At 46.7% G+C, this 27,148-nt stretch overlaps 1 protein-coding gene across 2 annotated transcripts in view; it reads right to left on the bottom strand.

Moving 5' to 3' along the window:
• The window catches only part of LOC147110772 (otoancorin-like), an 87,797-nt gene that overhangs the window by 37,630 nt on the left and 23,019 nt on the right, over positions 1–27,148 (bottom strand). Inside the window, exons 8-19 of one of the 2 annotated variants that reach the window (XM_086001082.1) lie at positions 23,842–24,074; positions 22,464–22,567; positions 22,272–22,378; positions 21,257–21,396; positions 20,947–21,070; positions 19,341–19,556; positions 18,656–18,823; positions 17,532–17,672; positions 16,445–16,500; positions 14,858–14,975; positions 2,893–2,966; positions 2,657–2,792 (exon numbers count right to left, since the gene is read on the bottom strand). In XM_086001082.1, the coding sequence (XP_085857208.1) occupies positions 2,657–2,792; positions 2,893–2,966; positions 14,858–14,975; positions 16,445–16,500; positions 17,532–17,672; positions 18,656–18,823; positions 19,341–19,556; positions 20,947–21,070; positions 21,257–21,396; positions 22,272–22,378; positions 22,464–22,567; positions 23,842–24,074 (1,617 nt within the window). The remainder of the gene's footprint in view (positions 1–2,656; positions 2,793–2,892; positions 2,967–14,857; positions 14,976–16,444; positions 16,501–17,531; positions 17,673–18,655; positions 18,824–19,340; positions 19,557–20,946; positions 21,071–21,256; positions 21,397–22,271; positions 22,379–22,463; positions 22,568–23,841; positions 24,075–27,148) is intronic. The other variant, XM_086001083.1, reaches the window with a different exon arrangement.

Below are 27,148 nucleotides of genomic sequence, written 5' to 3'. Positions count from 1 at the left end.
TAGCTGTGTGTTCATTTCCCCAACTGCATCCCCACACCCCCCACCCAACAGCTAGACAGCTGTTGCTCAGTGCGTAGCACACTTGCCTCTGAGTCAGAAGGTCGTGTGTTCAAGTCCCACTCCAGGGACTTGAGCACATAAAGCTAGGCTGACACTCCAGTGCAGTGCTGAGGGAGTGCTGCACTGTCGGAGGTGCCGTCTTTCGGATGAGACGTTAAACCGAGGCCCCGTCTGCTCTCTCAGGTGGACGTAAAAGATCCCATGGCACTATTTCGGAGAAGAGCAGGGGAGTTATCCTCGGTGTCCTGGCCAATTCTTCTCCCTCAACCAACATAACCAAAACAGATGATCTGGTCATTATCACATTGCTGTTAGTGGGAGCTTGCTGTGCGCAAATTGGCTGCCGCGTTTCCCATATTACAACAGTGACTACACTTCAAAAGTACTTAATTGGTTGTAAAGCGCTTTGAGACATCCAGTGGTCGTGAAAGGTGCTATAGAAATGCAAGTCTTTCTTTCTTCACCCCCCTGTGCTCGCTGACCTACATTGGCTCCCAGTCTGGCATTGCCTTGATTTAAAAATTCTCATCCTTGTGTTCAGATCCCTCCATGGGCTTGCCCCATCCTATCTCTGTAACCTCCTCTAGCCCTACAACCCTCCGAGATCTCTGCGTTCCTCCAATTTTGGCCTCCTGCGCATCCATGATTTTCTTCACGCCGACATTGCCGTCCGTGCCTTCAGCTGCCTAGACCCAAGCTCTGGAATTCCCATCCTAAACCTCTCCACCTCTCTACTTCTCTACTTCTCTCTCCTCCTTTAAGACGTTCCTAAAAACCTACCTCTTTGACCAAGCTTTTGATCACCTGTCTGAATATCTCCTTATGTGGCTCGGTGTCAAATATTGTCCGATAACACCCGTGAATCACCTTGGGTCGTTTTACTATGTTACTGGCGCTATATAAACTACAGAGACACATTCCACAGGCACCCACCACCTTCTGGTATCTCAGCCACCTTCCCAGTCTTCATACGTCAGCCTTCTTGCAGTTGGACTGCAGTTGCCAGGGGGACAGGTAGAATTGGGGCTGGACCCAATCAGGTCCTCACTCAACACCCGCCACAGGCATGTTCCAGAAGGGGCCATCAAGACCAGGAATCCCAATTGTAAGAAATCGTGAATTGTAAGAAATCGTGAATTGTAAGAGAAATAATGGTTTTATAAAAGAAATGGGTTTGCCGAGCTCAGCAGCCAGGATAAGCTGATGACGCAGAAGAAACCAATCATGTCAGATAAGGAGTGGCACAAAGAGCTGAGGCTGTTTACAAGGCAGAACACAGAAACAGGCCTTCATATAGGTATAGCTGGGCCAGATAAGAGGTCAAGTAAGGAGCCTTATGATATACAAACTGTCTAGGAGAAAGTGCAAGAGGTCCAAACAAGAGATAAGCAGAGGGATGATCTCATGGGGACAGGCGGGGTTTGCTGAAGGTACTTATTCCCCTGTAATTGGACAATTGAATGGGTAACAAATGATTAACGCGAGGTACCCACCAGCCCACTGAAATAAGGTACATAAACGGGCAGCCGAAAAAGGGATAAACCAGGCAGGGAGGGGGAGAGCTTCCTCGGGGCGGATTCAATGTTGGCTTCGGCCCAATGCCTCCGCCAGCTCAGGAGACGACCGTTCTCATCTGTTATGGGTTGCATGTCTACTACGTCTATCTTGATTGCGTGTTGTACTTAATTTAAACTGCTGCTCCTTAGCAAAGCGGCCTATGACTCTTAAGACCCTTTGGGTAATCTGTGTGTGGCCTGTGATCCAAATCTTACACCACTAACCTTCTCCTCCCTAAACCAGGGGCGCCGAGGTCAACCTCATTTATTGCCCATCCCTAATTGCCCTCGAGAAGGTGGTGGTGAGCCGCCTCTTGACCCGCTGCAATCCGTGTGGCTCCCACAGTGCTGTTAGGTAGGGATGTTCCAGGATTTTGACCCAGCGACGATGAAGGATCGGCGATATATTTCCAAGTCAGGATTGTGTGTGACTTGGAGGGGAACTTGGAGGTGGTGGTGTTCCCATGCGCCTGCTACCCTTGTCCTTCTAGATAATAGAGGTCGCAGGTTTGGGAGATGCTGCCGAAGAAGCCTTGGTGAGTTGCTGCAGTGCATCTTGTAGATGGTGCACACTGCAGCCACGGTACGCCGGTGGTGAAGGGAGTGAATGTTTAAGGTGGTGGATGGGGTGCCAATCAAGTGGGCTGCTTTGTCCTGGATGGTGTCGAGCTTCTTGAGTGTTGTTGGAGCTGCACTCATCCAGGCAAGTGGAGAGTATTCCATCACACTCCTGACTCGTGCCTTGTAGATGGTGGAAAGGCTTTGGGGAGTCAGGAGGTGAGACACTCACTGCAGAATACCCAACCTCTGACCTGCTCTTGTAGCCACAGTATTTATGTGGCTGGTCCAGTTAAGTTTCTAGTGGGGTAGTTAAGCTGGAGACCTTTGACTTAAGCAGATTATCCTGTATCAGGAACCCTAGTCAGCGTTTTTCAATGGATTGCACACCCGGTTTGAGTTAGAGTCTTGTAGCTGCAGTGACTTGCAGTGCTGGGCTGATCGTATTATTAACCTGGGCTCTCGCTCGGGAGCTCCCTTACCAGGCACTGCAACGCTCTTCCGATGACCTCATTCCTCTTTGCCGAGTCGGGGATGATTAAATGCAGCTCGGCTCTCCCCAGGCTGACTAACAATGGTCGACAAATGGATTGAGCAGCAGTCTCCAGAACAGCGGCGCTAGACAGAAGAAGAAAACAAATCTCACGACTTACTCCTTGAACGTTCTCGCACGACTAACGCCAACTGCTTAGCTCCAGCCGCACAAACGGGTACTCACGGGAGGCTTGCGAGAAGAAGCGGGGGCATCGACTTGGGCGCTTCTTGATGGTACTTCCACGCCAGGCAATTCAGCTGAAACGGCAGCAAGAACAATTAAAGGGGCGGTGTCCTTGTGAAAGTGCGCTCGGCAGGTGCGCAAGGCAAGTGATGTAAATCGCGGTGAAGTTGCAGTGTGCGCAATATCACCATGACAAGATCAACGCACCGACCTCCAAACACAATCCAGCTTTACACAACTACAGAGTTCATTTACTATTGTAACCCCTGCATGTCAGCCTCAATATAAATGGTTGCAGTAATGATCTTTCTTATATGCAGCGGATCTTGAATTCAATAATGACTTTCAAAAGGGAATTGGATATCTACCTGAAAAGGAAACATTTGCAGGGCTATGGGGAAAGAGCAGGGGAGTGGGACTAATTGGAGAGCTCGTTCAAAGAGTACGATGGGCCAAATGGCCTCCTTCTGTGCTGTATCATTTTGTAACTTCAGGGCTAACAATGTTGCAGCCTGTAACAGCACCATGGGCTGCCCACTCACTGCATGAGATCCATGCCAGTTATTCTATCTCAACACTTGCCTTGGCCTGGGCTAGCTCAAAACTGGCATAGGCATGATGGGCCGAAATGGCCTCCTTTTCGTGCTGCAGCTAAATAAACACGAGAGAGAAAAGAATAGAAAGATATGTTGATGGGGTTAGATGAAGAGGGCTGGGAGGAGGCTCGTATGGAGCATAAACACCGGCACGGACCAGTTGGGCCGAATGGCCTGTTCCTGTGCTGTAAATACTTTGTAATAAAGAAAAGAAAGACTTGCATTTATATAGCGCCTTTCACAACCTCAGGCAAATCACTCTCAGGATGTCCTAAGTCCAAAACTAGAGTCTTAAACTTAAATAAAGCCAATTACATAGGTATGAGGGGCGAGTTGGCTAAGGTAGATTGGAAAAATAGATTAAAAAGGTATGGCGGTAGATAAGCAGCGGCTAGCATTTAAAGAAATATTTCATAATTGTCAACAAAAATACATTCCATTGAGAAACAAAAACTCCATGGGAACAGTGATCCAACCATGGTTAACTAAAGAAGGTAAGGATAGCATTAGATTGAAAGAAGAAGCTTATAATGTTACAAAGAATAGTAAGCCTGAGGATTGGGAGAGTTTCAAAAACCAGCAAAGGTTGACCAAAAAATTGATAAAAAGGGAAAAAATAGAATGAGAGAAAACTAGCAAGAAATATAAAAGCAGATTGTAAGAGTTTCTACAAGCATGTAAAAAGGAAACGAGTAGCAAAAGTAAAAATTGGTCCCTTAGAGGCTCCATTGTTCATGAAGTGGTATCAGGGCACTTAGAAAATCATAACATGATCAGGCAGAGTCAACATAGTTTTATGAAAGGAAAATCGTGTTTGACAAATTTATTAGAGTTTTTTGAGGATGTAACTAGCAGGGTAGATAAAGGAGAACCAGTGGTTGTAGTATATTTGGATTTCCAAAAGGCATTCAATAAGGTGCCACATAAAAGGTTATTACACAAGATTAGGGCTCATGGGGTTGGGGGTAACATAGTACAGGAAACTTTCGTTTAAACAGCACCTAAATATCCAGGATCCTCTATTAACCGGCAAAATTCTCGCTCCGAAAACAACACCTCAATAACCGGCAATGTTGCCGAGTCCGAGTCTCCCGCGGTGGCCGAGTTAGTCAGTGGGGGTAGTTCTCCAAACTGCCACTACTCGGCCTCTTGGCGCTATCGGAAGTCGGAACACCTCAAAAGCCCTGCATCAGGAGTCTGACTCTCCCACGCTGCCGGTAGTCTCTTCTGATCCGCCATTTTTCGGGGGTACAGTACTGTGTGTCTCCCACGCTGCTGGTACTCATTGGATTGCATTATGGAAATCCCAAAAGTTGGTCCAAGCAAAAGGAAGAGAGTGGTGTTAACTTTAAAACAGAAAATCGATATATGCCAACGACTAGAAAGGGGAGAGAAGCGTATCAACATTATGAATGAATTCAAAATCGGTTCGTCAACAATCTACGACATCAAATCGCAGAAGGATAAACTGCTCAAGTTTTATTCAAGCTCGGAGAGATCGAAGAGTGTAGAGAAATGGCGTACGCTTCGTAAGCCTAAGCTTGAAGAGCTGGATACCGTGCTTTATGAGTGGTTTTCTCTTAAACGTTCAGAGGGTGTTCCGATTTCCGGACCCATGCTAATCGAAAAAGCGAAGGATTTCTACGCAAAGATGGAGCTCACTGACAAGTGTGCTTTCTCTGATGGATGGCTAACGTGCTTCAAGGTACGGCACGGGATACGACGACTCGATATTTCCGGGGAGAAGAAATCAGCTGATCACGACACCGCAGAAGAATACTGCGATTATTTCAATCGGATTGTGCAGCAACATGATTTGTCGCCAGCACAGCTATAAAATGCCGATGAAACTGGCTTATTTTGGAGGTTTTTGCCAGAATCAACGCTTGCTGGGGCTAGTGAGGCTAATGCTTCAGGTTACAAGAAAAATAAAGATCGTGTAACCGTGCTAACATGTGCGAACGCTGCTGGATCACACCGGGTTAAACTTCTCGTCATTGGGAAGTATAAAAATCCCCGTGCATTTAAGAATGTGAGGCACTTACCTGTTGAGTACAAAGCTCAAAGAAATACTTGGATGGATAAGGAAATCTTTTCGAATTGGTTCCATCATATTTTTGTTCCATCTGTGAGGGAACATTTCCGTAGAATAGGGAAACCTGAAGATAGCAAATGTATTTTATTGCTTGATAATTGTAGCCCATCCGCATGAATCTGAGTTGTTTCTGGAAATATTTTCACCATTTATTTGCCACCAAATGTAACTTCTCTCATACAACCCATGGGAGCGTTATCTAAAATCTCAAGTGTCGTTATAAGAAAGACTTTCTACGTAGACTGATAAGCCAAGATGACAATACAGGTATTCACGCATTTCAGAAGGAATACAATCTTAAAGATGCCATCTTTAATGTTGCATGTTCCTGGAACTTGGTGAAAGGTCACACTTTGAGACAAGCCTGGCGCAAATTGTAGCCTTCTGTAATGTTTGCTGAAGGTTCTTCTTCAGAGGAGGAATTTCATGGGTTCAATGTTCATCCGAGGAGGACTACAGTAATGGAAATGGCTGGCATGGTGAAAAATGTAGGCCTAGGAAACCCTCTACGTCACCCCAGTGAACATGATATTGAGCAGTGGGTTGATGCAGATAGAGAAATTGCTGTTGTGCATATGCTAAGTGATGATGAAATAATGGAGAATGTTTTGAATCCAAAGAAAGAAAAGGAAAGTGAGATGGAAACTGAAGAGGATGAGATTTCTGAAGAGAACAAGATTTCTTGGGCTAAAGCTGCAGAAGATTTTGTTTCATTACTTAAATTTGCTGAAAGCCATTCTTGCTATTCTGCCCAAGAAGTTATGCACCTCCATATTCTGCATTCCACCTTTCTACAAAGAAGGCAAGAGTCCACTAAGCAAGCAGACATCCGGGACATGTTTAGGAAAGCTTCCAAGAGTTGAAGCAGTGGAAGTGCCTGAAGAATCTGTTGAAGTGCATGATCCTGATGACCCAGCTGACATGGATATTCCTGATGAACCAGTTGGCTTGGAATAAGTGTACAGTCAACCACAGTACTTTATACTGTACTGTACAGTCGTTTATAAGTTTTGTTTTACTGCTAAGTAATTAAAGAGTTATGGATTACCCTCAACTGGCAGTACTGTACTTAATCAAGCATCTTTCACCATCCATTTAACACAACATTCTGTAGGTGAGTACCCAATTACTGTATACTGCACATTTCTTGATGTTTTAATTTTTCTTTGTTAAAAATAGCCTGGGTAGATAACCCGCTCAGTCATCCGGAATTTTTGATAAATCGGTAACACGCCGGTCCTGTCGGTGCCGGATACCAAAAAGTTTCCTGTAGCATGGATAGAGGATTGGTTAACGGACAGAAAAAAAGTGTAGGGATAAATGGATATTTTTCAGGATGGCAGGCTGTAACTAGTGGGGTGCTGCAAGGGTCAGTGTTGGGGCCTCAGCTACTTACAATCTATATTAATGACCTAGATGAAGGGACCGAATGTAATGTATCCAAGTTTGCTGATGATACAAAGCTAGGTGGGACAGTAAGCTGTGAGGAGAACACAGAGTCTGCAAAGGGATATAGATAGACTAAGTGAGTGGGCAGTAAGATGGCAGATGAGTATAATGTAGGGAAATATGAGGTTATTCACTTTGGTAGGAAGAATAGAAAAACAGAATATTTTTTAAATGGTGAAAAACTATTAAATGTTGGTGTTGAGAGAGATTTGGGTGTCCTCATGCAAGAAACACAGAAAGCTAGCATGCAGGTACAGCAAGCAAAAAGGAAGGCAAATGGCATGTTGGCCTTTATTGCAAGGGGGTTGGAGTATAAGAGTAAGGAAGTCTTGCTACAATTGTACAGGGCCTTGGTGAGACCACACCTGGAGTACTGTGCACAGTTTTGGTCTCCTTATCTAAGGAAGTATATACTTGCCTTGGAGGCGGTGCAACGAAGGTTCACCAGATTGATTCCTGGGATGAGAGGGCTGTCTAATGATGAGAAATTGTGTAGAATGGGCCTATACTCACTTTCGCGGGCTTTATTCAGAGGCCGGTGTCAGGAGCAGCAGGAGAGCGGCGTTACAGTGAGTATGTAAACTCACTTTCGTGGGCTTTGTCAGAGGCCGGTGTCAGGAGCAGCAGGTGGACGTAGTGTATTTAGACTTCCAAAAGGCATTTGACAAGGTGCCACACAAAAGATTATTGCTTAAGATAAAAAAATCACGGGATTGGGGGTAATATTCTGGCATGGATAGAGGATTGGCTATCTAACAGAAGGCAGAGAGTTGGGATAAATGGTTCATTCTCGGACTGGCAATCAGTAACTAGTGGTGTTCCACAGGGGGCAGTGCTGGGTCCCCAACTCTTTACAATCTATATTAACGATTTGGAGGAGGGGACCGAGTGTAACATATCAAAGTTTGCAGATGATACTAAGATGGGAGGGAAAGTAGTGAGTGAGGCGGACATAAAAAACCTGCAAGGGGACATAGACAGGCTAAGTAAGTGGGCAGAGATTTGGCAGATGGAATACAATACTGGAAAGTGTGAGGTTATGCACTTTGGCAGGAAAAATCGTAGAGCAAGTTATTATCTTAATGGCAAGAAACTGGAAAGTACTGAAGTAAAGGGATCTGGGGGTCCTGGTGCACGAAACTCAAAAAGGTTAGTATGCAGGTGCAGCAAGTGATTAAGAAGGCGAATGGAATGTTGGCTTTCATTGCTAGGGGGATAGAATATAAAAATAGGGAGGTATTGCTTCAGTTGTACAAGGTATTGGTGAGACCGCACCTGGAATACTGCGTACAGTTTTGGTGTCCATACTTAAGAAAAGACATACTTGCTCTCGAGTCAGTACAAAGAAGGTTCACTCGGTTAACCCCGGGGATGAGGGGGTGGACATATGAGGAGAGGTTGAGTAGATTGGGACTCTACTCATTGGAGTTCAGAAGAATGAGAGGCGATCTTATTGAAACATATAAGATTGTGAAGGGGTTGGATCGGGTGGATGCGGGGAGGATGTTCCCGATGATGGGTGAAACCAGAACTAGGGGGCATAGTCTTAGAATAAGGGGCTGCTCTTTCAAAACTGAGATGAGGAGGAACTACTTCAGAGGGTGGTAGGTCCATGGAATATGCTGCCCCAAAAAGCTGTAGAAGCTACATCATTACATAAATTTAAAACAGAAATAGACAGTTTCCTAGAAGTAAAGGGAATAAAGGGTTATGGGGAGCGGGCAGGAATTTGGACATGAGTCTAGGTTCGGATCGGTCATGGCCCTGTGGGTAGCGGAGCGGGCCCAGGGGCCGTGTAGCCTGATCCTGCTCCTATTTCGTGTGTCTAATTCTGTTAGATTCAGGAGATGGTTCTGGGATAGTAGATTGGCGGTTAGGATCAGATCAGCCATGATCTTATTGAATGGCGGAGCAGGCTCGAGGGGCCGATTGGCCTACTCCTGCTCCTATTTCTTATGTTCTTATGTTAGAGCGGTGTTACAGTGAGTATATAAACTCACTTTCGCGGGCTTTGTCAGAGGCCGGTGTCAGGAGCAGCAGGAGAGCGGCGTTACAGTGAGTATTTAAACTCACTTTCGCGGGCTTTTTCAGAGACTTACCAATCTCACAGACCGGCGGCGGCATTCCAGAGCCATGTCACGATTCAAAAAGTGACGCGGGCAAGAGGAAGCAGCCGATTGGGCGAGTACGGCCAGGTGAATATTTATACTACACTATAGTTTGAAAGTTAAGGTTAATAGTTTATAAAGTTTAGAAGGTCTTAATTTTTGTGGTTTATAGTTTCTAAGGTCTCTGTTGTGTAGTGGGGAGTGCTAGTAAACAAGGGCCCTTGAGTATATCATTTAATTGTAGTGTAATTAGTGGTATTGATTTGATTTAATTTAATTTAATTTGAATTAATTAAAGGGTAAGTCATGGCAGCATAGCTCGGCCCCGTGGCAATCTCCTCCTGCACTATGTGGGAAATCAGGGACACTTTCTGTGTCCTTGACGACCATGTGTGCGGGAAGTGTATCCAGCTGCAGCTACTGACAGACCGCATTGGAGCAATCGCAATGCTGAGGACGTCGTGGATAGCACGTTTAGGGAGTTGGTCACACCGCAGATAAAGGCTGCACAAGTAGGAAGGGAATGGGTGACCACCAGGCAGAGTAGTAGGCGCAGGCAGGTAGTGCAGGGGTCGCCTGTGGCCATCCCCCTCTCAAACAGATATACCGCTTTGAATATTGTTGGGGGAGATGGCTTATCAGGGGAAGGCAGCAGCAGCCAACTTCCTGGTACCATGGGTGGTTCTGCTGCACAGGACGGGAGGAAAAAGAGCGGGAGAGCTATAGTGATAGGGGATTCTATTGTAAGGGGAATAGATGGGCATTTCTGCGGCTGCAAATGAGACTCTGGGATGGTATGTTGCCTCCCTGGTGCAAGGGTCAAGGATGTCTCAGAGCGGCTGCAGGGCATTCTGGAGGGGGAGGGTGAACAGCCAGTTTGGTGCATATAGGTACCAACGATATAGGTAAAAAACAGGATGAGGTCCTAAAAGCTGAATATAGGGAGTTAGGAGGTAAATTAAAAAATAGGACCTCAAAGGTAGTAATCTCAGGATTGCTACCAGTGCCACGTGCTAGTCAGAGTAGAAATAGAAGGATATTTCAGATGAATACGTGGCTAGAAGAATGGTGCAAGGCGGAGGGATTCAAATTCCTGGGACACTGGAACCGGTTCTGGGGGAGGTGGAACCAGTACAAACTGGACGGTTTGCACCTGGGCAGGACCGGGACCGATGTCCTAGGGGGAGTGTTTGCGATTGCTGTTGGGGAGGGTTTAAACTAAAATGGCAGGGGGTTGGGAACCTGTGCAGGGAGACAGAGGAAAGGGAAGCAAGGATAGAAGCAAAAGACAGGAAGGAGAAAAGCAAAAGTGGAAGGCAGAGAAATCAAGGGTGTAAATCAAAGAGGACCACAGTAAATAATAATTCTAAAAGGATGAAGAGTGTTAAAAAAACAAGCCTGAAGGCTGTGTGTCTGAATGCGAGGAGCATTCGTAATAAGGTGGATGAATTAGCTGCGCAAATAGATGTAAACAGATATGATATAATTGGGATTACGGAGACATGGCTCCAGGGTGACCAAGGCTGGGAATTCAACATCCAGGGGTATTTAATATTCAGGAAGGACAGGCAAAAAGGAAAAGGAGGTAGGGTAGCATTGCTGGTTAAAGAGGAGATTAACACAATAGTAAGGAAGGATATTAGCTCTGATGATGTGGAATCTGTATGGGTAGAGCTGAGAAATACCATGGGGCAGAAAACTTTAGTGGGAGTTATATACAGATCCCCAAACAGTAATGCGGAGGTTGGGGATGGCATTAAACGGGAAATTAGAGATGCGTGCAATAAGGGCACAGCAGTTATCATGGGTGACTTTAATCTACATATAGATTGGGCTAACCAAATTAGTAACAATACCATGGAGGAGGAATTCCTAGAGTGTATACGGGATGGTTTCCTGGACCAATATGTCGAAGAGCCAACTAGAGATCAGGCCATCTTAGACTGGGTATTATGTAATGAGAAAGGATTAATTAGCAATCTTGTTGTGCGAGGCCCCTTGGGGAGGAGCGATCATAATATGATCGAATTCTTTATTAAAATGGAGAGTGAAGTAGTTGACTCAGACTAGGGTCCTGAATTTAAATAAAGGAAACCACGATGGTATGAGGCGCGAGTTGGCTAGGATGGATTGGGGAACGTTACTTAAAGTGTTGACGGTGGATAGGCAATGGCAAACATTTAAAGATCGCATGGATGAACTACAGAATTTGTTCATCCCTGATTGGCATAAAAATAAAACAAAAACGGTGGCACAACTATGGCTAACAAGGGAAATTAGGGATAGCATAAGATCCAAGGAGAGGACATATAAATTGGCCACAAAAAGCAGCAAACATGAGGATTGGGAGCAGTTTAGGATTCAGCAAAGGAGGACAAAAGGATTAATTAAGAGGGGGAAAATAGAGTATGAGAGTAAGCTTGCAGGGAACATAAAAACTGACTGTAAAAGCTTCTATATATATGTGAAGAGAAAAAGATTGGTGAAGTCAAGCGTAGGTCCCTTGCAGTCAGAATCAGGGGAATTTATAATGGGGAACAAAGAAATGGCAGACCAATTAAATACATACTTTGGTTCTGTCTTCACAAAGGAGGACACAAATAACCTCCCAGAGATGTCGGGGAACATAGGGTCTAATGAGAGAGAGGAATTGAATGAAATCAGTATTTGTAGGGAAATGGTGTTAGGGAAATTGACGGGATTGAAGGCCGATAAATCCCCAGGGCCTGATAATCTACATCCTAGGGTACTTAAGGAAGTGGCCCTAGAAATAGTAGATGCATTGCTGGTCATCTTCGAAAATTCTGTAGACTCTGGAACAGTTCCCATGGATTGGAGGGTAACTAATGTAACCCCACTATTTAAAAAAGGTGGTAGAGAGAAAATGGGGAATTATAGACCGGCAAGCCTGACATCGGTAGTGGGGAAAATGCTAGAGTCCATTATAAAAGATGTAATAGCAGAGCACTTGGAAAACAGCGACAGGATCGGACAAAGTCAACATGGATTTACAAAAGGTAAATCATGCTTGACTAATCTACTGGAATTTTTTGAGGATGTGACTGGTGGAATAGATAAGGGAGAACCAGTGGTTGTGGTGTAATTGGACTTTCAGAAGGATTTCGATAAGGTCCCGCATAAGAGATTAGCGTGCAAAGTTAAAGCACATGGGATTGAGGGTAACGTACTGACTTGGATAGAGAACTGGTTGGCAGACAGGAAGCAAAGAGTTAGAATAAACGGGTCTTTTTCCGAGTGGCCGGCAGTGACTAATGGGCTACTGCAGGGATCGGCGCTAGGATCCCAGCTATTCACAATATATATTAATGATCTAGACGAGGGAACAAGTTTGCAGACGACACAAAGCTGGGTGGGCGTGTGTGCTGCGAGGAGGATGCAGAGAAACTCCAGTATGATTTGGACAGGTTGGGTGATTGGGCAGATGCATGGCAGATGCAATATAATGTGGATAAATGTGAGGTTATCCACTTTGGTGGCAAAAACAGGAAGGCAGATTATCTGAACGGCAATAGATTGGGAAAAGGGGAAGTGCAATGAGACCTGGGTGTCTTTGTGCACCAGTCGCTGAAGGTAAGCATGCAGGTACAGCAGGCAGTTAAGAAGGCAAATGGTATGTTGGCCTTCATAGCGAGAGGATTCGAGTACAGGAGCAAGGATGTCTTGCTGCAGTTGTACAGGGCCTTGGTGAGACCACACCTTGAATATTGTGTGCAGTTTTGGTCACCTTATCTGAGGAAGGATGTTCTTGCCATGGAGGGAGTGCAGCGAAGATTCACCAGACTGATACCTGGGATGGCAGGAATGACGTATGAAGAGAGATTGGGTCGATTAGGCTTATATTCGCTAGGGTTTAGAAGATTGAGAGGGGATCTCATCGAAACTTATAAAATTCTAACAGGACTAGACAAACTAGATGCAGGAAGGATGTTCCTGATGGTGGGAGAGTCCAGAACCAGGGGTCACAGGCTAAGGATAAGGGGTAGGCCATTTAAGATTGAGATGAGGAGGAATTTCTTCACTCAGAGGGTTGTAAATCTTCGGAATTCTCTCCCCCAGAGTCTTTGAGTATATTCAAGGCTGAGATAGATAGATTGTTGTACTCTAGGAGAATCAAGGGATATAGCGATCGGGCAGGAAAGTGGAGTTAAGGTCGATAATCAGTCATGATCTTACTGAATGGCGGAGCAGGCTCGAGGGGCCGTATGGCCTACTCCTGCTCTTATTTCTTATGTTCTATGTTCTTATTCCAAAGTGCTTCACAGCCAATGAAATAGTTTTGGAGTGTGGTCACTGTTGTAATGTAGGAAACGTGGCAGCCAATTTGTGCACAGCAAGCTCCCACAAACAGCAATGTGATAATGACCAGATAATCTGTTTGTTGTGTTGATTGAGGAATAAATATCGGCCAGGACACCGGGGAGAACTCCCCTGCTCCTCTTTGAAAGATGCCATGGGATCTTTTACGCCCATCTGAGCGAATAGACGGGACCTCAGTTTAACGTCTCATCCAGAAGACAGCACCTCCAACAGTGCAGCACTCCCTCAGCACTGCACTGGAGTGTCAGCTTAGATTTTGTGCCCAAGTCTCTGGAGTGGGACTTGAACCCACAACCTTCTGACTCCGAGGTGAGAGCGCTGCCCACTGAGCCACAGCTGACACTATATGTGTGATTCTATGCGACATGAATAGATCCCTTTAAGTTCATCCAGTGGCACAGTAATTAAATGCACCAAGTCATTGCCCAGGTTCGATCCCGCTTCTGTGTCTAGCACCTTTCACTTCTCTTGGGGCCCCCCAAAGCACTTCACAACCAATGGATTACTTTTAAATTAGTCACGGTTCTGCAGGCAAATGCAGCAGCCAACTATCACACAGCAAGATCCCACCAACAGCAAATGAGGTACATAATAGGATAATCTGTGTTTGGTGTTGGTTGAGAGACACCAGGGAATGGAGTTAGCTTGATGAGCAAGTTCACTTTTGGCTAAAATCAGAGGCACTGGAAATCAATGTTCTCCCTAATTCTTTTTTTTGGGTGTGCGGCCCCTTTAAGGGACTGCGCAGCCCATTCACAGCTTCGCGCGTGCACGAAACTTAACATTGAAAAAGCCGGTCAAGGGACCGACAAAGAGTTGCGCAGGCACGCAGCTTAGAGGGAATGGTGCTGGAAATATTTCCAAGGGAAAGAGCAAAGACCTAAGGAAAGCCCCTCAGAATGCAGTAGCTCAGTGGGCGGCACTGTCGAATCCGAGTCAGAAGGTCGTGGGTTCAAGTCCCACTCCAGAGACTTGAGCACAGAATCCAGGCTTACACTCCAGTGCAGTGCGGAGGGAGTGCTGCACTGTCGGAGGTGCCGTCTTTCGGGTGAGACGTTAAACCGAGGCCCCCGTTTGCTCTCTCAGGTGGACATAGAAGATCCCATGGCACTATTTATAAGAGTAGGGGAGTTCTCCCCGGTGTCCTGGTCAATATTTATCCCTGAACTAACGTCATTAAACAGATGATGTGGTCATTATCACATTGCTGTTTGTGGGAGCTTGCTGTGTGCAAATTGGCTGCTGCATTTCCTACATCACAACAGTGACTACACTTGAAAACGTACTTCATTGGCTGTAAAGCACTTTGGGACGTCCTGCGATTGTGAAAGGTGCTGTAGAAATGCAAGCCTTTCTTTTAGGTGTGTTGTACTGGATACCTGATGGGGTGACAGCAGATACAGGTTCCTTTGTAAGTCTGTAGCAACTTGGAGAAATGTTGTGTTGTCCATGGATTGGATACGTTCACACGTCAAGCCTTTCACCAACTCCCCAAATCTGAGATAACAGGAAACAGCAAAAATAGGTAAAATAGGAAAAGGAACTAACGCTTACATTACACCCTCAGCACTTCACAGCCAAACGTATTACGATGAAGTGTAGTTACTGTTGTAATGTAGGCAAACAAGGCAGCCACTTTGTGCACAGCAAGATCCCGCAAACAGCAAATGAAATGAATGACCAGTAAGTACAGTAGTGAGGGAGTGCTGCACTGTCAGAGGTGCCGTCTTTCGGTTGAGACGTTAAACCGAGGCCCCGTCTGCTCTCTCAGGTGGATGTAAAAGATCCCATGGCACTATTTCGAAGAAGAGCAGGGGAGTGCTCCCTGGTGTCCCGGCCAAAATTCCTTCTTTCTCTAGTGGGAAAGAACTGGCTTTTTGTCTTCTTAGGGAGGAAAATTGAGTCGCGCCCCCTTTGGGGCGCTAACTCCGCTGGGGCACTACTTTTAGCGCCCCGAAAAAGTTAGTGCCCCCATGCCTGAAATTCACTGGTAGCACCCCAGGAGGGAGGCGGGGCGCTACTGGAAGTGCCCCGCCTCCCTCTTGGGGCACTGAGTGAATATCGCGGCGCTACGTGCCATGTTACTGCAGGCCTTCCTCCCCTTATTAAAGGGGAGGGGCCTAGCACAGCGCGACTCGGGCCCAGCTGGGCCACCAGGGATCGGAGTACCAGCAAAAGAGCCCGACATGCAAGAGAAGTGCCGGGTTCACGGAGCGCAGCCGGCACCCCGCAGGGGGGCTTTACAGAAGGCCAGGGACAGCAACGGGGGCAGATGCTGGCAGGCGCCAGCAACAAAAATGGCTGCCTGGCACCTCCCCTTTAATTTGCGCCACCCCGGCTGCAGGTAGGCTCCCCTGACCCTGTCGGACATAGCGTCCGCCGGTAAGCCGGGGTGCTACCAAAGATCGCAGCCCAGGGCGCAAGCAGGGCGCTGCGCATGGTGATGACGTCATTGCCAGAGGCGCAGTGCTGCGGGGCGCTAATGGTTACTGCCGCCGCTAACCTCCCGCTGAATTTCATGGGAGGCGTTGACGGCGCTGCGCCCAGGCGCTAGTTGCTTTGCGCCCTGTTAGCGCCCTCCTAGAGTGCTAATGGGAGGCGCAAACCAACCAAATTCTTCCCCCTTTTGGCGTGTAACACACACATGTTAAAAGAAACCTAAGAGAGAGAGACAGCGAGAAAGAGAGATGGGAAGAAAGAAAAAGACAGACAGAGACAGAGAGAAAAGAGACAGACAGAAAGAGACAAAGCGAGAGAGACAAAAGAAGACACACAAGAGAAACTGTGATAGAGGGAGAGAGCAAGGAGAAAATCAGATAGGATGCAATACTGACCCAGACAAAACCAGGAGCAACTAATGTTGATCCCTAGGCTGTGCAGAGTTCCCTATCTCAGCCAGTGCTTTCATGACACTTTAGGGGGAGAGATAATTGGAATTATTTTTCTTTTTATGAAGTATTCATTACCTGATTATTTCACGTACAGGCTTCCTGTCAGACACCACATCATAAAGAAACAAAGCCTGCAGGTGATAAGGAGGGTCATTCAGTGAGCAAACTGCTGCTAATTCAGTGACAACACACAGGAATAACACAAGCCAGTGAATCAAAAGTCTAGGCTTTCTTTCCCCTCTCATTGTTTTGGTGAGTTTTATGCTGGTCGAGCGGAGGAATGTGGAAAGGAAACCTGGTGGTCAGGCAGGTTACCGCAACTGACCACTGCGGAGCAAGGTCCCTTTAACTCGGCCCCAAAGCCAAGAGAACGACCCCTACCGCACAAGGTGCTCAGGTCCCTTGCAGTAGAAAACCAAGGCTTGCTGCTCTCAATGGGGCGTTTACCAAGTTGTGTGGTCAATGCATCAGTCCAACTTATATAGAAGAATTTCCCAATTCACTGGACTGTACGGACCCTCCCATCTATCAGTAGGGTTGCCAACTCTCATTGGATGTATTTCTGAAGGTTTCATCACATGACCGCCAACCGCCCTGCCATCGATTGCCTGACACAGCCATCCTCGCAGCGCCCCGCCTGCCAACAGCTGATTGGATGAAACAACCATTTCTCCCTCCCCCAACAATCTCCAATAATTTTATAGCCAATAAATGAAAGTCTTGAAAGAAAACAAAAACAAGATTTTTTTTAAATGCCCCCATGATTTTTCTCCCTAGGTTTTTGCTCGCTGCCGTGTCCTGGGAGATTCATTCCTGGAGACTCCAGGGGGGTCTGGCGGGTTGGAGACTCTTATCTGTCAGTAGCCAGAAACAAGGTCACAAAACGTGACTTTTAGACAACTGCGGAGGAGCAATCTCACACAGGCGAAATGGTTTGTTACCAACAGGGCTGTGGAATCAAGTTCACAAAGCAAAGTGAGGAAGCAGCAGGAGCTGTGGGGTATTACAGGCCCAGTCCTACTTGAGGTGACCGTGTAATATAAACCGCACAGAATGCTGAAGGTTCTGGGAGGAAGTGTGTCCTGCCTCGGCCTGTTTATAAATTCACATTTTAGTTGCTAGGAGATATCAAGAGGATGTTTAACCTGCAGATCAAACAAACCTGACTTCTCCTCAACTCCTTGTGGTCAAGGTGGGTAATGTTGTAGTTCTTTGTTTTAAGCAAGCTGGAGAGAGACAGCTCTTTTAAGAAAGATCCATTCAACAGGTCTAACAAAGAGGACACATCCCTGGTTTCAACAATCTGAAAATAAGAGGAGAATAGATGGTCAGAATCAAGAGGGGGAAAAAAAACTCAGTAAAAAGCAAAAATCAAGCCGGGTAATTCTGTGATTGAAACAATATTTTACAGCCAGTTATAAACCGTGGTCACCAGAACCTTTACCTTCAGCAGGGGGTTTGGGTCACCAACTCTGGTTGGACATATGCCTGGAGTTTTATCACGAGACCTCCCACCTCACCCCACCCCCCCAGGCTCTCGCCATTGGTCGCCCAACACATCCATCCTCGTGGAGCCCCCGCCCCCCAGGCTCTCTCCATTGGTCGCCTAACACATCCATCCTCGTGGAGCCCCCGCCCCCCAGACTCTCTCCATTGGTCGCCCAACACTCCATCCTCGTGGAGCCCCCGCCCCCAGGCTCTCTCCATTGGTCGCCTAACACATCCATCCTCGTGGAGCCCCCGCCCCCCAGACTCTCTCCATTGGTCGCCCAACACTCCATCCTCGTGGAGCCCCCGCCCCCCAGGCTCTCTCCATTGGTCGCCTAACACGTCCATCCTCGCGGTTCATTGGCAAGTGAACAGACTCTGTCACCCGATTGGATGATTCTTGACTGTCAGTCAAACAGCCTTCTTTCCTCCCCTCTCCAATATTTTTAGAATTAATCAACAAAAGAAAATGAAAAACATCCCCAATTTTTTTAATGCGCCTATGATTTCTCTCCTGGGTTTTAGCTCGCAACAGTGTCCTGGAGATTAATCTTTAATTCTTGGGGACTGGCAACTGGAGCGGCTGCCCGTTACACACCCGCCTGACTTTCCTTTCCATTGACTTGTGCTGGGGGCTGTGGTGACCAAGGTCCTGAGGCAAAGCTTTCCCAGAATCGAACCAAATGGCACTCGGTATAATCGTAGCCTTCCTCCCCCAGTAGAACTACTGCGATGATAAACCTCCTTGGGCTGCAAAAACAGGATATCTAAAAGTGACAACTAAAGAGTATGAGTTACCTTAGTGACCACGGCTAGTCGCTGGGCTGCTGAAAGCTCTGCTGCGTGATCAGACAGCGTGCCTTTCACAGCCTGAGACAGATCATCGGGGCTTGAGCTGTAGAACGTGTCCACGCTGACTCCCAACACCAAAACCCCCAACTGGCTGATGTTAAAAAGTGACAATTGCTGCAAAGTGGAACAAAAAAGGTGTAAGTGGAACCCCATTAAAAAACATGCCCCCTGAGCCCAATTTATCTCATTTACTGATATGCTGTAGTCATTGTTAGAATGACACAGCACAGAAAGAGGCCATTCGGCCCATCGTGCCTGTGCCAGCTCTGTGAACAAGCTCTCCAATTAGTCCCACTCCCCCGCTCTTTTCCCACAGCCCTGAAAATTTTTCCTTTTCAAGTATTTATCCGATTCCCTTTTGAAAGTTACTATTGAATTTGCTTCCACTGCCCTTTCAGGCATCGCATTCCAGATCACAACTCGCTGTGTAAAAAAAGATTTTCCCCATCTCCCCTCTGGTTCTTTTGCCAATTATCTTAAATCTGTGTCCTCTGGTTACTGACCCTCTTGCCAGTGGAAACCGTGTCTATAGTTATTCTTGGTAATCTCTCAATTCCTAAAGCGAAGGATTTACTCTTAAGTGCTAAAATACAATGTTTGTACAAGATACCCCAATCGGGCCTCCCTTCACCTTACTGTCCCCAACAAATTTGTTGGCTAGGATGATCATCTGGCTCCTGGTCCACCCGGTCACTGTCCTTAGGATGGAGATAGCGCTCTGCACAGCCCTTGAGGACAGTGAATCGAGCTGTGTGAAGGACAGCCCCGCAATAGCATCGGAGATGGAGTCCAACGTTTCATTCAACGTCTGATTTTTCAGGACTAATCCAAGGAGCTGGGATTTCAACTGGAAAAGAGAAAAGAAGCAGAGAGTCAAGCTTCCGCTGAGCGCTCGAGTAGGCAACGACTAATTTGGCCGCATTAGAGGCGGTGCCAAAAATCACTAGGCAGCTTCACAGTGAGCAGCGAGCAGATGTTTTGGGTGCTCGTTGACCTACATTGGCTCCCGGCAACACTTTGATTTCAAAATTCTCATCCTTGTTTCCCAATCCCTCCTTGGCCTCGCCCCTTCCAGTCTCTCTAACCTCCTCCAGCCCCACAACCCTCAGAGATCTCTGCGCTCCTCCAATTCCGGCCTCTTGAGCATCCCTGATTATAATCGCCCTACCATTGGTGGCCGGGCCTTCTGTTGCCTAGGCCCCCAAGCTCTGGAATTCCCTCCCTAAACCTCTCCGCCTCGCTCTCCTCCTTTAACATGCTCCTTAAAATCTACCTCACCTGCCCTAATATCTCCTTACATGACTCGGTGTCAAGCTTTGTCTGATAACGCTCCTGTGATGCACCTTGGGACATTTTACTACGTTAAAGGCGCTGTGTAAATACAAGTTGTTGTTGTTTAAACCTTGGGGGTGCGCAAGACAACATTACCCCCTTGTCCTCTGTAGGCGTCACCTCTTGTTGGCGTCCTGGGCACAAGCAACGCTCTGGTACCTCCCCCAATAACCCAAACTCAAGGTGTGAACCTGGACAGCGCGTGTCAGCGGGCTATTTGACCATGACATGCATCACAGATCAAGTATACCTTCACCAGATGTGCGCTGTCCAGCAGAGGCCTCTAGAGCTGCCAGGAATGGAACCCAGGCAGATTCTTCCCCACCCCCAGGGTCCAGGGGGATACTGAGGCCAATTAGAGATCCTCAAAAAAACTGCCGAGGTGAGATTAGCCCCATCCCACGGTAGCCTTCTCTCAACAGGAGTTAGAAGTGGCAACTGGAGCTCACACTGTCACCTTTCACACACCTGCAATTGGGGGAAAACTGTAGGGGAGTGCGGGGGCGGGAACATCTACAAGAGAGGTGAAGACCTTACATAGAATTTACAGCACAGAAACAGGCCATTCAGCCCAACTGGTCCATGCCGGTGTTTATGCTCCACATGAGCCTCCTCTCACCCCTCTTCATCTCACCCCATCAGCATCTCCTTCTATTCCTTTCTCTCTCATGTGTTTATCGAGCTTCCCCTTAAATGCATCGGCACTATTCACCTCAACCACTCCGTGGTAGCGAGTTCCACATTCTAACCACTCTCCGAGGAAAGAAGTTTCTCCTGAATTCCCTATTGGATTTATTAGTGACTATCTTCTATTTATGGCCCCTAGTTCTGGTCTCGTTCACAAGTGGAGACAAACATCTTCTTTATGTCTAGGAGGAAGCGTGCATTCCCGTGGGAGGCCTGACCTTCTTCACGTCAGCTTGGAACCCTTTGAGGCGATTGCACTTAATCATCTGGTGGAGTAGACTGCGAGCTTCTCCGGTGTCCAGCTCCTGCACATTGTCGAAGAAACAGACGAGAAGACCCAGTCTGGAAAAGTAAAAGAGTGAGGTTGTGAGAACGATATTCAGCCAGTTTCAGGTTCGCCGAGATGTGGATTAACATACAAAAGAGAAGGAGGGCAGGGTGGCTCTAATGACGTGTATCAGAGTTCAGAGGGGCTGGTGTGAGAGGAGAGTCCCAGGGCACGGGCGATGAGGAGGAGCTGCGGTTTACCTGTACACAGTCGAGGTGTTGGCCATGTCAAACCCACACGCATCGATTCTTCCCTGGAAAGCTTTGGCGGTAGCTGGTGTGATGTCATACACGGAATCCAGCTGCTTTGTCGCGTTGTCATAGTTAATGAACAGTCGAATCTGGGTTTAAAAAAATAACACTCACAAAGGCACTAATTTGTATTAAATGAAAACCCTCAGAGATCACTGCTTTCCTCCAATTCTGGTCTCTAGTCTGTCCCTTACTTCCTGAACTCATCACTAAGGGATCTCAGTTCTATTGACACTTGGACACAGCTCTAAAGTGTGACCATCTTTACTTTAAACTGGGGGAAATGGAGCTTCTTTGCTAGTCTCAGCATGGCGAATAAGTAGAGAAACATAGAAAGACTTGCATTTATATACTGTAGCACCTTTCACGACCTCAGAACATCCCAAAGCGCTTTACAGCCAATTAAGTACTTTTGAAGTGTAGTCATTGTTGTAATGTGGGAAACGCAGCAGCCAATTTGCGCACAGCAAGCTCCCACAAACAATAATGTGCTAATGACCAGATAATCTGTTTTTGTTAGGTTGATTGAGGGATAAGTATTGGCCAGGACACCGGGGAGAACTCCCCTGCTCGTCTTCAAAATAGTGGCCGTGGGATCTTTTAGATTCACCCGAGAGGGAAGATGGGGCCTCGGTTTAATGTCTCATCCGAAAGACGGCATCGCCGACTGTGCAACACTCCCTCAGCACCACACTGGGAGTGTCAGCCTAGATTTTTACATGCCCGAGGGGGTAGAAAACCGTGGAAGCAGGTCAATGGAGCAACGGCATGGGTGGTTGCCAGCCATTTTGACTCAAAAAGCTGATTAATGGACCCACTTTTGGAGATCAATTTAAAGGGCACGAGGGGTCACAGCACAGGAAAAGGCCTTTCAGCCCCTCAAGCCTGCTATCCTGACTGACTTTGATCAATATGGGAGAGAGTCAGGTCTTGCAGCCCTACATTTTGTACACCCTTTGCTCACCTCATTGAGACTGATCTTCCGGATCTCCTCTGGCGGGAGGTGGACAATGTATCTCCCCAGAAACCACAGGTTCTCTGCAGTGATCCACGATTCTGCGCCACTCGACCCTGTTTTGGTGAAAACGAACAATGTTCAAGGATGCGATAAGCCCTTCCTTCTGACAAAGGAACCAAAGGGTTCAGGTCAACCTACCATGCTGTTTGTAGAATCTCTGCAGGATCTGCCTGATCCATTCATAAATTGCCCTTTGGGTACGAGCGGTCATTGTGTCGTAGAGTTCCTTAAACACTGTTGTTCTGAAAGAATCAAAGTAATTTTATTTTTAAAGACAGAACAGGAATACAAAGTACACCATGGTTTATTGCTTGGTCAAATTGGGGGGTTTGTGGACACTGTATTCATTCACTGCAACACGGACTGCTTGGGTTGGGTTTTGATTGATCAGTTGAGGCCCTGCTCTCGGTCTGTTAAGAGTTCACACATTCAGATGTCAGTTCAGGACCTGGCATTACAGCAGCAAGCGAAGAGAGAGATGTGCTGCCTCAGCACCGCACTGGGAGTGACGGCCTGGATTATGTGCTCGGGTCTCTGGAGTGGGGCTCAAACCTTCTGACTCAGAGGAGAGTGCTGCCCACTGAGCCACAACTGACAACTTACAACCTGCCAACTGCATCAGCCAGTGGTCAGAGGGGAAAGAAATTTAATCAGCCGTCTATTCGCTTTAAGCCATAATTGCAATTTCTAATAATATCCTTAGTCTGGAGAGATATCAATGGAAATTGGCCACAGTTCAGTCTACAATAGTGAAAAGAAGAAAGAAAGTCTTGCATTTATATAGCGCCTTTCACGATCTCAGGACGTCCCAAAGTGCTTTACAACCAATTAAATACTTTTTTGAAGTGCAGTCGCTGCTGTAATGTAGGAAGCCCAGTAGCACAGCAAGCTCCCACAAACAGCAATGTGAGAGAGAATGACCAGATCATCTGTTTCAGTGATGCTGGTTGAGGGATAAATATTGGCCAGGAATCCCCCTGCTCAGCGTAATGAACTGCTCCGTGTGTTGTATACTAGAGCCTTGGAATCAGCAGTGTCCTGAACGGGTAGTTTCACCAACTCTCCAGCGAGTGAGGAATGCGTAAGGAGAGAAAGACTAATGTGCTGCTCTGATGACTCAATGCACTTGGCGGCTGCCCCATAAAGCCCCAGAAGGGTCCAATGCTTCCTGTGTTGAAATCAATTGCGATAGCAATAGGGCTTCTACTATTGACCCCGGTGTGCTTGGGGCGGTGGTGGGGAGGCAAACATTAGCCAGGGTTTCCAAGCATCATCGACCGAACCAGTGACCCCTGCTGGAAAGGTCGGGCGTGGGGAAGTTGAGGCGGCCCCTCCATTGTCAAATAGCAGTGCTCACTGTCCAGGCTCACATGTAATTGGTGGTCACACAGATGAGGTACTGCCTGCCAGCACAAGGCAATGAGAGAAATAAAAATCCATGGAACACACCCACCGCACCATAAGGAAAATACTAACGGTTGAGAAAGCACAGCAAAATGGATAAGTTATCGCTTACATATTTTTAAAAGTCTCTTCTTGAAGATCTTTGGGCATGTTCACAACCATTTCTGGTTGGAGGTAGATGGCTGAAGACAGTCTCAGTGCCTCGATCAACAACTCCAAACATGGAGAGGAGCTGATCAACGGTAAACACTTCTCCCAGCTGGTCACAAACAGAGAACGATTCCCTCCGGGCACCTGCATTATTTGGTTTTTGATATACTCAAAGTCGATCGTGGTGAACACAAACTGGGCAAATGGAATGGAGAGAGAGGGATAGAGAGTGAGATGAGACACAGTTCTTAATATAATTGTCACCTCATAGAACCAACACAAGTCTCAAAATAGGTGGCCCTTCAGTCCATTTGACCTTGTCCTTCAAGAAGGCTGAGAGGGTCGTGGATAACATGTTTAGTGAGTTGGTCACACCGCAGGTAAGGGCTGCACAGGCAGAAGGGAAATGGGTGACCATCAGGCAGAGCAGTAGAGGCAGGCAGGTAGTGCAGGGGACCCCTGTGGCCATCCCCCTCTCAAACAGGTATACCGATTTGGATACTGTTGAGGGGGATGACTTACCAGAGGAAGGCAGCAGCAGCCAACTTCCTGGCACCAGGGGTGCTTCTGCTGCTCAGGAAGGGAGGAAAAAGAAAGAGTGGGAGAGCAATAGTGGTAGGGGATTCTATCATAAGGGGAACAGATAGGCGTTTCTGTGGCCGTAGACGTGACTCCAGGATGGTTTGCTGCCTCCCTGGTGCCAGGGTCAAGGATGTCACTGAACGGCTGCAGGGCATTCTGAAGGGGGAGGGTGAACAGTCAGAGGTTGTGGTTCACATTGGGACCAATGACATGGGTAGGAAGAGGGATGAGGTCCTGCAACAAGAATTTAGGGAGCTAGGTAGCAGATTAAAGAGCAGGACCTCAAGGTTGTAATCTCTGGATTACTCCCGGTGCCACGTGCTAGTGAGTATAGGAATAGGAGGATAGAGCAGATGAATGCATGGCTAAAGAGTTGGTGCAGGAGGGAGGGCTTTAGTTTCCTGGATCACTGGGCCTGCTTCTGGGGAAGGTGGGACTTGTACAAGTCAGACGGGTTGCACCTGAACCAGAACGGGACAAATATCCTTGCGGGGAGGTTTGCTAGCACTGTTCGGGGGGGTTTAAACTAAAATGGCAGGGGGTTGGGAGCCTGAGCAGGGAGACAGAGGAAAGGGAAACAGGGATAAAAGCAAAAGATAGGAAGGAGAAAAACAAAAGTGGCAGTCAGAGAAATCAGCAGTTTAAATCAAACGTGGCCACAGTAAATAATAATTCTAATAGGTCTAAGAGCGTTAAAAAAACAAGCCTGAAGGCTTTGTGTCTTAATGCAAGGAGCATTTGTAATAAGGTGGATGAATTGGCTGCGCAAATAGAGGTAAACGAATATGATTGGGTTGGGATTATGGAAACGTGGCTCAAGGATGGCCAAGACTGGGAACTCAACATCCAGGGGTATTCGATATTCAGGAAAGATAGGCAAAAAGGAAAGGGAGGTGGGGTAGCATTACTGGTTAAAGAAGGGATTAATACAAATGTAATGAAAGATATTAGCTCTGATGATGTGGAATCTGTATGGGTAGAATTGAGAAATACTAAGGGGAAAAAAACATTAGTGGGAGTGGTATATAGACCTCCCAACAGTAAGGCGGAGGTTGGGGATGGCATTAAAAGGGAAATTAAAGAAGCGTGCAATAAGGGCACAGCAGTCATCATGGGTGACTTTAATCTACATATAGATTGGGCCAACCAAATTAGTAACAATACTGTGGAGGAGGAATTCCTGGAGTGTTTACGGGATGGTTTCCTGGACCAATATGTCGAGGAACCAACCAGAGATCAGGCCATCTTAGACTGGGTATTATGTAACGAGAAAGGATTCATTAGCAATCTTGTTGTACGAGGCCCCTTGGGTCGGAGCGATCATAATATGATCAAATTCTTCATTAAGATGGAGAATGAAGTAGTTGACTCAGAGACTAGGGTCCTCAATTTAAATAAAGGAAACTACGATGGTCTGAGGAGCGAGTTGGGTAGGATTGATTGGGGAATGGCACTCAAAGGATTGACGGTGGATAGGCAATGGCAAACATTCAAAGACCGAATGGATGAGCTACAGAATTTGTTCATCCCAGTTTGGCATAAAAATAAAACAAAAAAGGTGACTCAATCGTGGCTAACAAGGGAAATTAGGGATAGCATAAGATCCAAGGAGACGACATACAAATTGGCCAGAAAAAGCAATAATCCTGAGGATTGGGAGCAGTTTAGGATTCAACAAAGGAGGACAAAGGGATTAATTAAGAAAGGGAAAATAGAATATGAGAGTAAGCTAGCAGCGAACATAAAAACTGACTGTAAAAGCTTCTATAGATATGTGAAGAGAAAAAGATTGGTGAAGTCAAGCATAGGTCCCTTGCAGTCAGAATCAGGGGAATTTATCATGGGAAACAAAGAAATGGCAGACCAACTAAATTCATACTTTGGTTCTGTCTTCACAAAGGGGGACACAAATAACCTCCCAGAGATGCCGGGGAACATAGGGTCTGATGAAAGGGTGGAACGGAAAGAAATCAGTATTTGTAGGGAAATGGTGTTAGGAAAATTGATGGGACTGAAGGCCGATAAATCCCCAGGGCCTGATAATCTACATCCCAGGGTACTTAAGGAAGTGGCCCTAGAAATAGTAGATGCATTGCTGGTCATCTTCCAGAACTCGGTAGACTCTGGAACAGTACCCATGGATTGGAGGGTAGCTAATGTTACCCCGCTATTCAAAAAAAGTGGTAGAGAAAAAGCAGGGAATTATAGACCGGTAAGCCTGACATCGGTAGTGGGGAAAATGCTAGAGTCTATTATAAAAGATGTAATAGCAGAGCACTTGGTAAGCAGTGACAGGATCGGACAAAGTCAACATGGATTTATAAAAGGTAAATCATGCTTGACTAATCTACTGGAATTTTTTGAGGATGTAACTGGTAAAATAGATAAGGGAGAACCAGTGGATGTGGTGTATTTGGACTTTCAGAAGGCTTTCGATAAGGTCCCACATAAGAGATTAGCGTGCAAAATTAAGGCACATGGGATTGGGGGCAAGGTATTGACTTGGATAGAGAACTGGTTGGCGGACAGAAAGCAAAGAGTTGGAATAAACGGGTCATTTTCCGAGTGGCAGGCTGTGACTAGTGGGGTACCGCAAGGATCGGTCCTAGGACCCCAGCTGCTCACAATATATATTAATGATCTGGACGAGGGAATTGGATGTAATATCTCCAAATTTGCAGACGACA

The sequence above is a fragment of the Somniosus microcephalus genome, chromosome 11, assembly GCF_052327205.1.
Source record: "Somniosus microcephalus isolate GS21.2 chromosome 11, FLI_Smic_1.0, whole genome shotgun sequence".
Lineage (NCBI taxonomy): Eukaryota > Metazoa > Chordata > Chondrichthyes > Squaliformes > Somniosidae > Somniosus > Somniosus microcephalus.
Note: the sequence above shows the minus strand (reverse complement) of the source record. Positions and strands in the feature narration are given on the sequence as shown.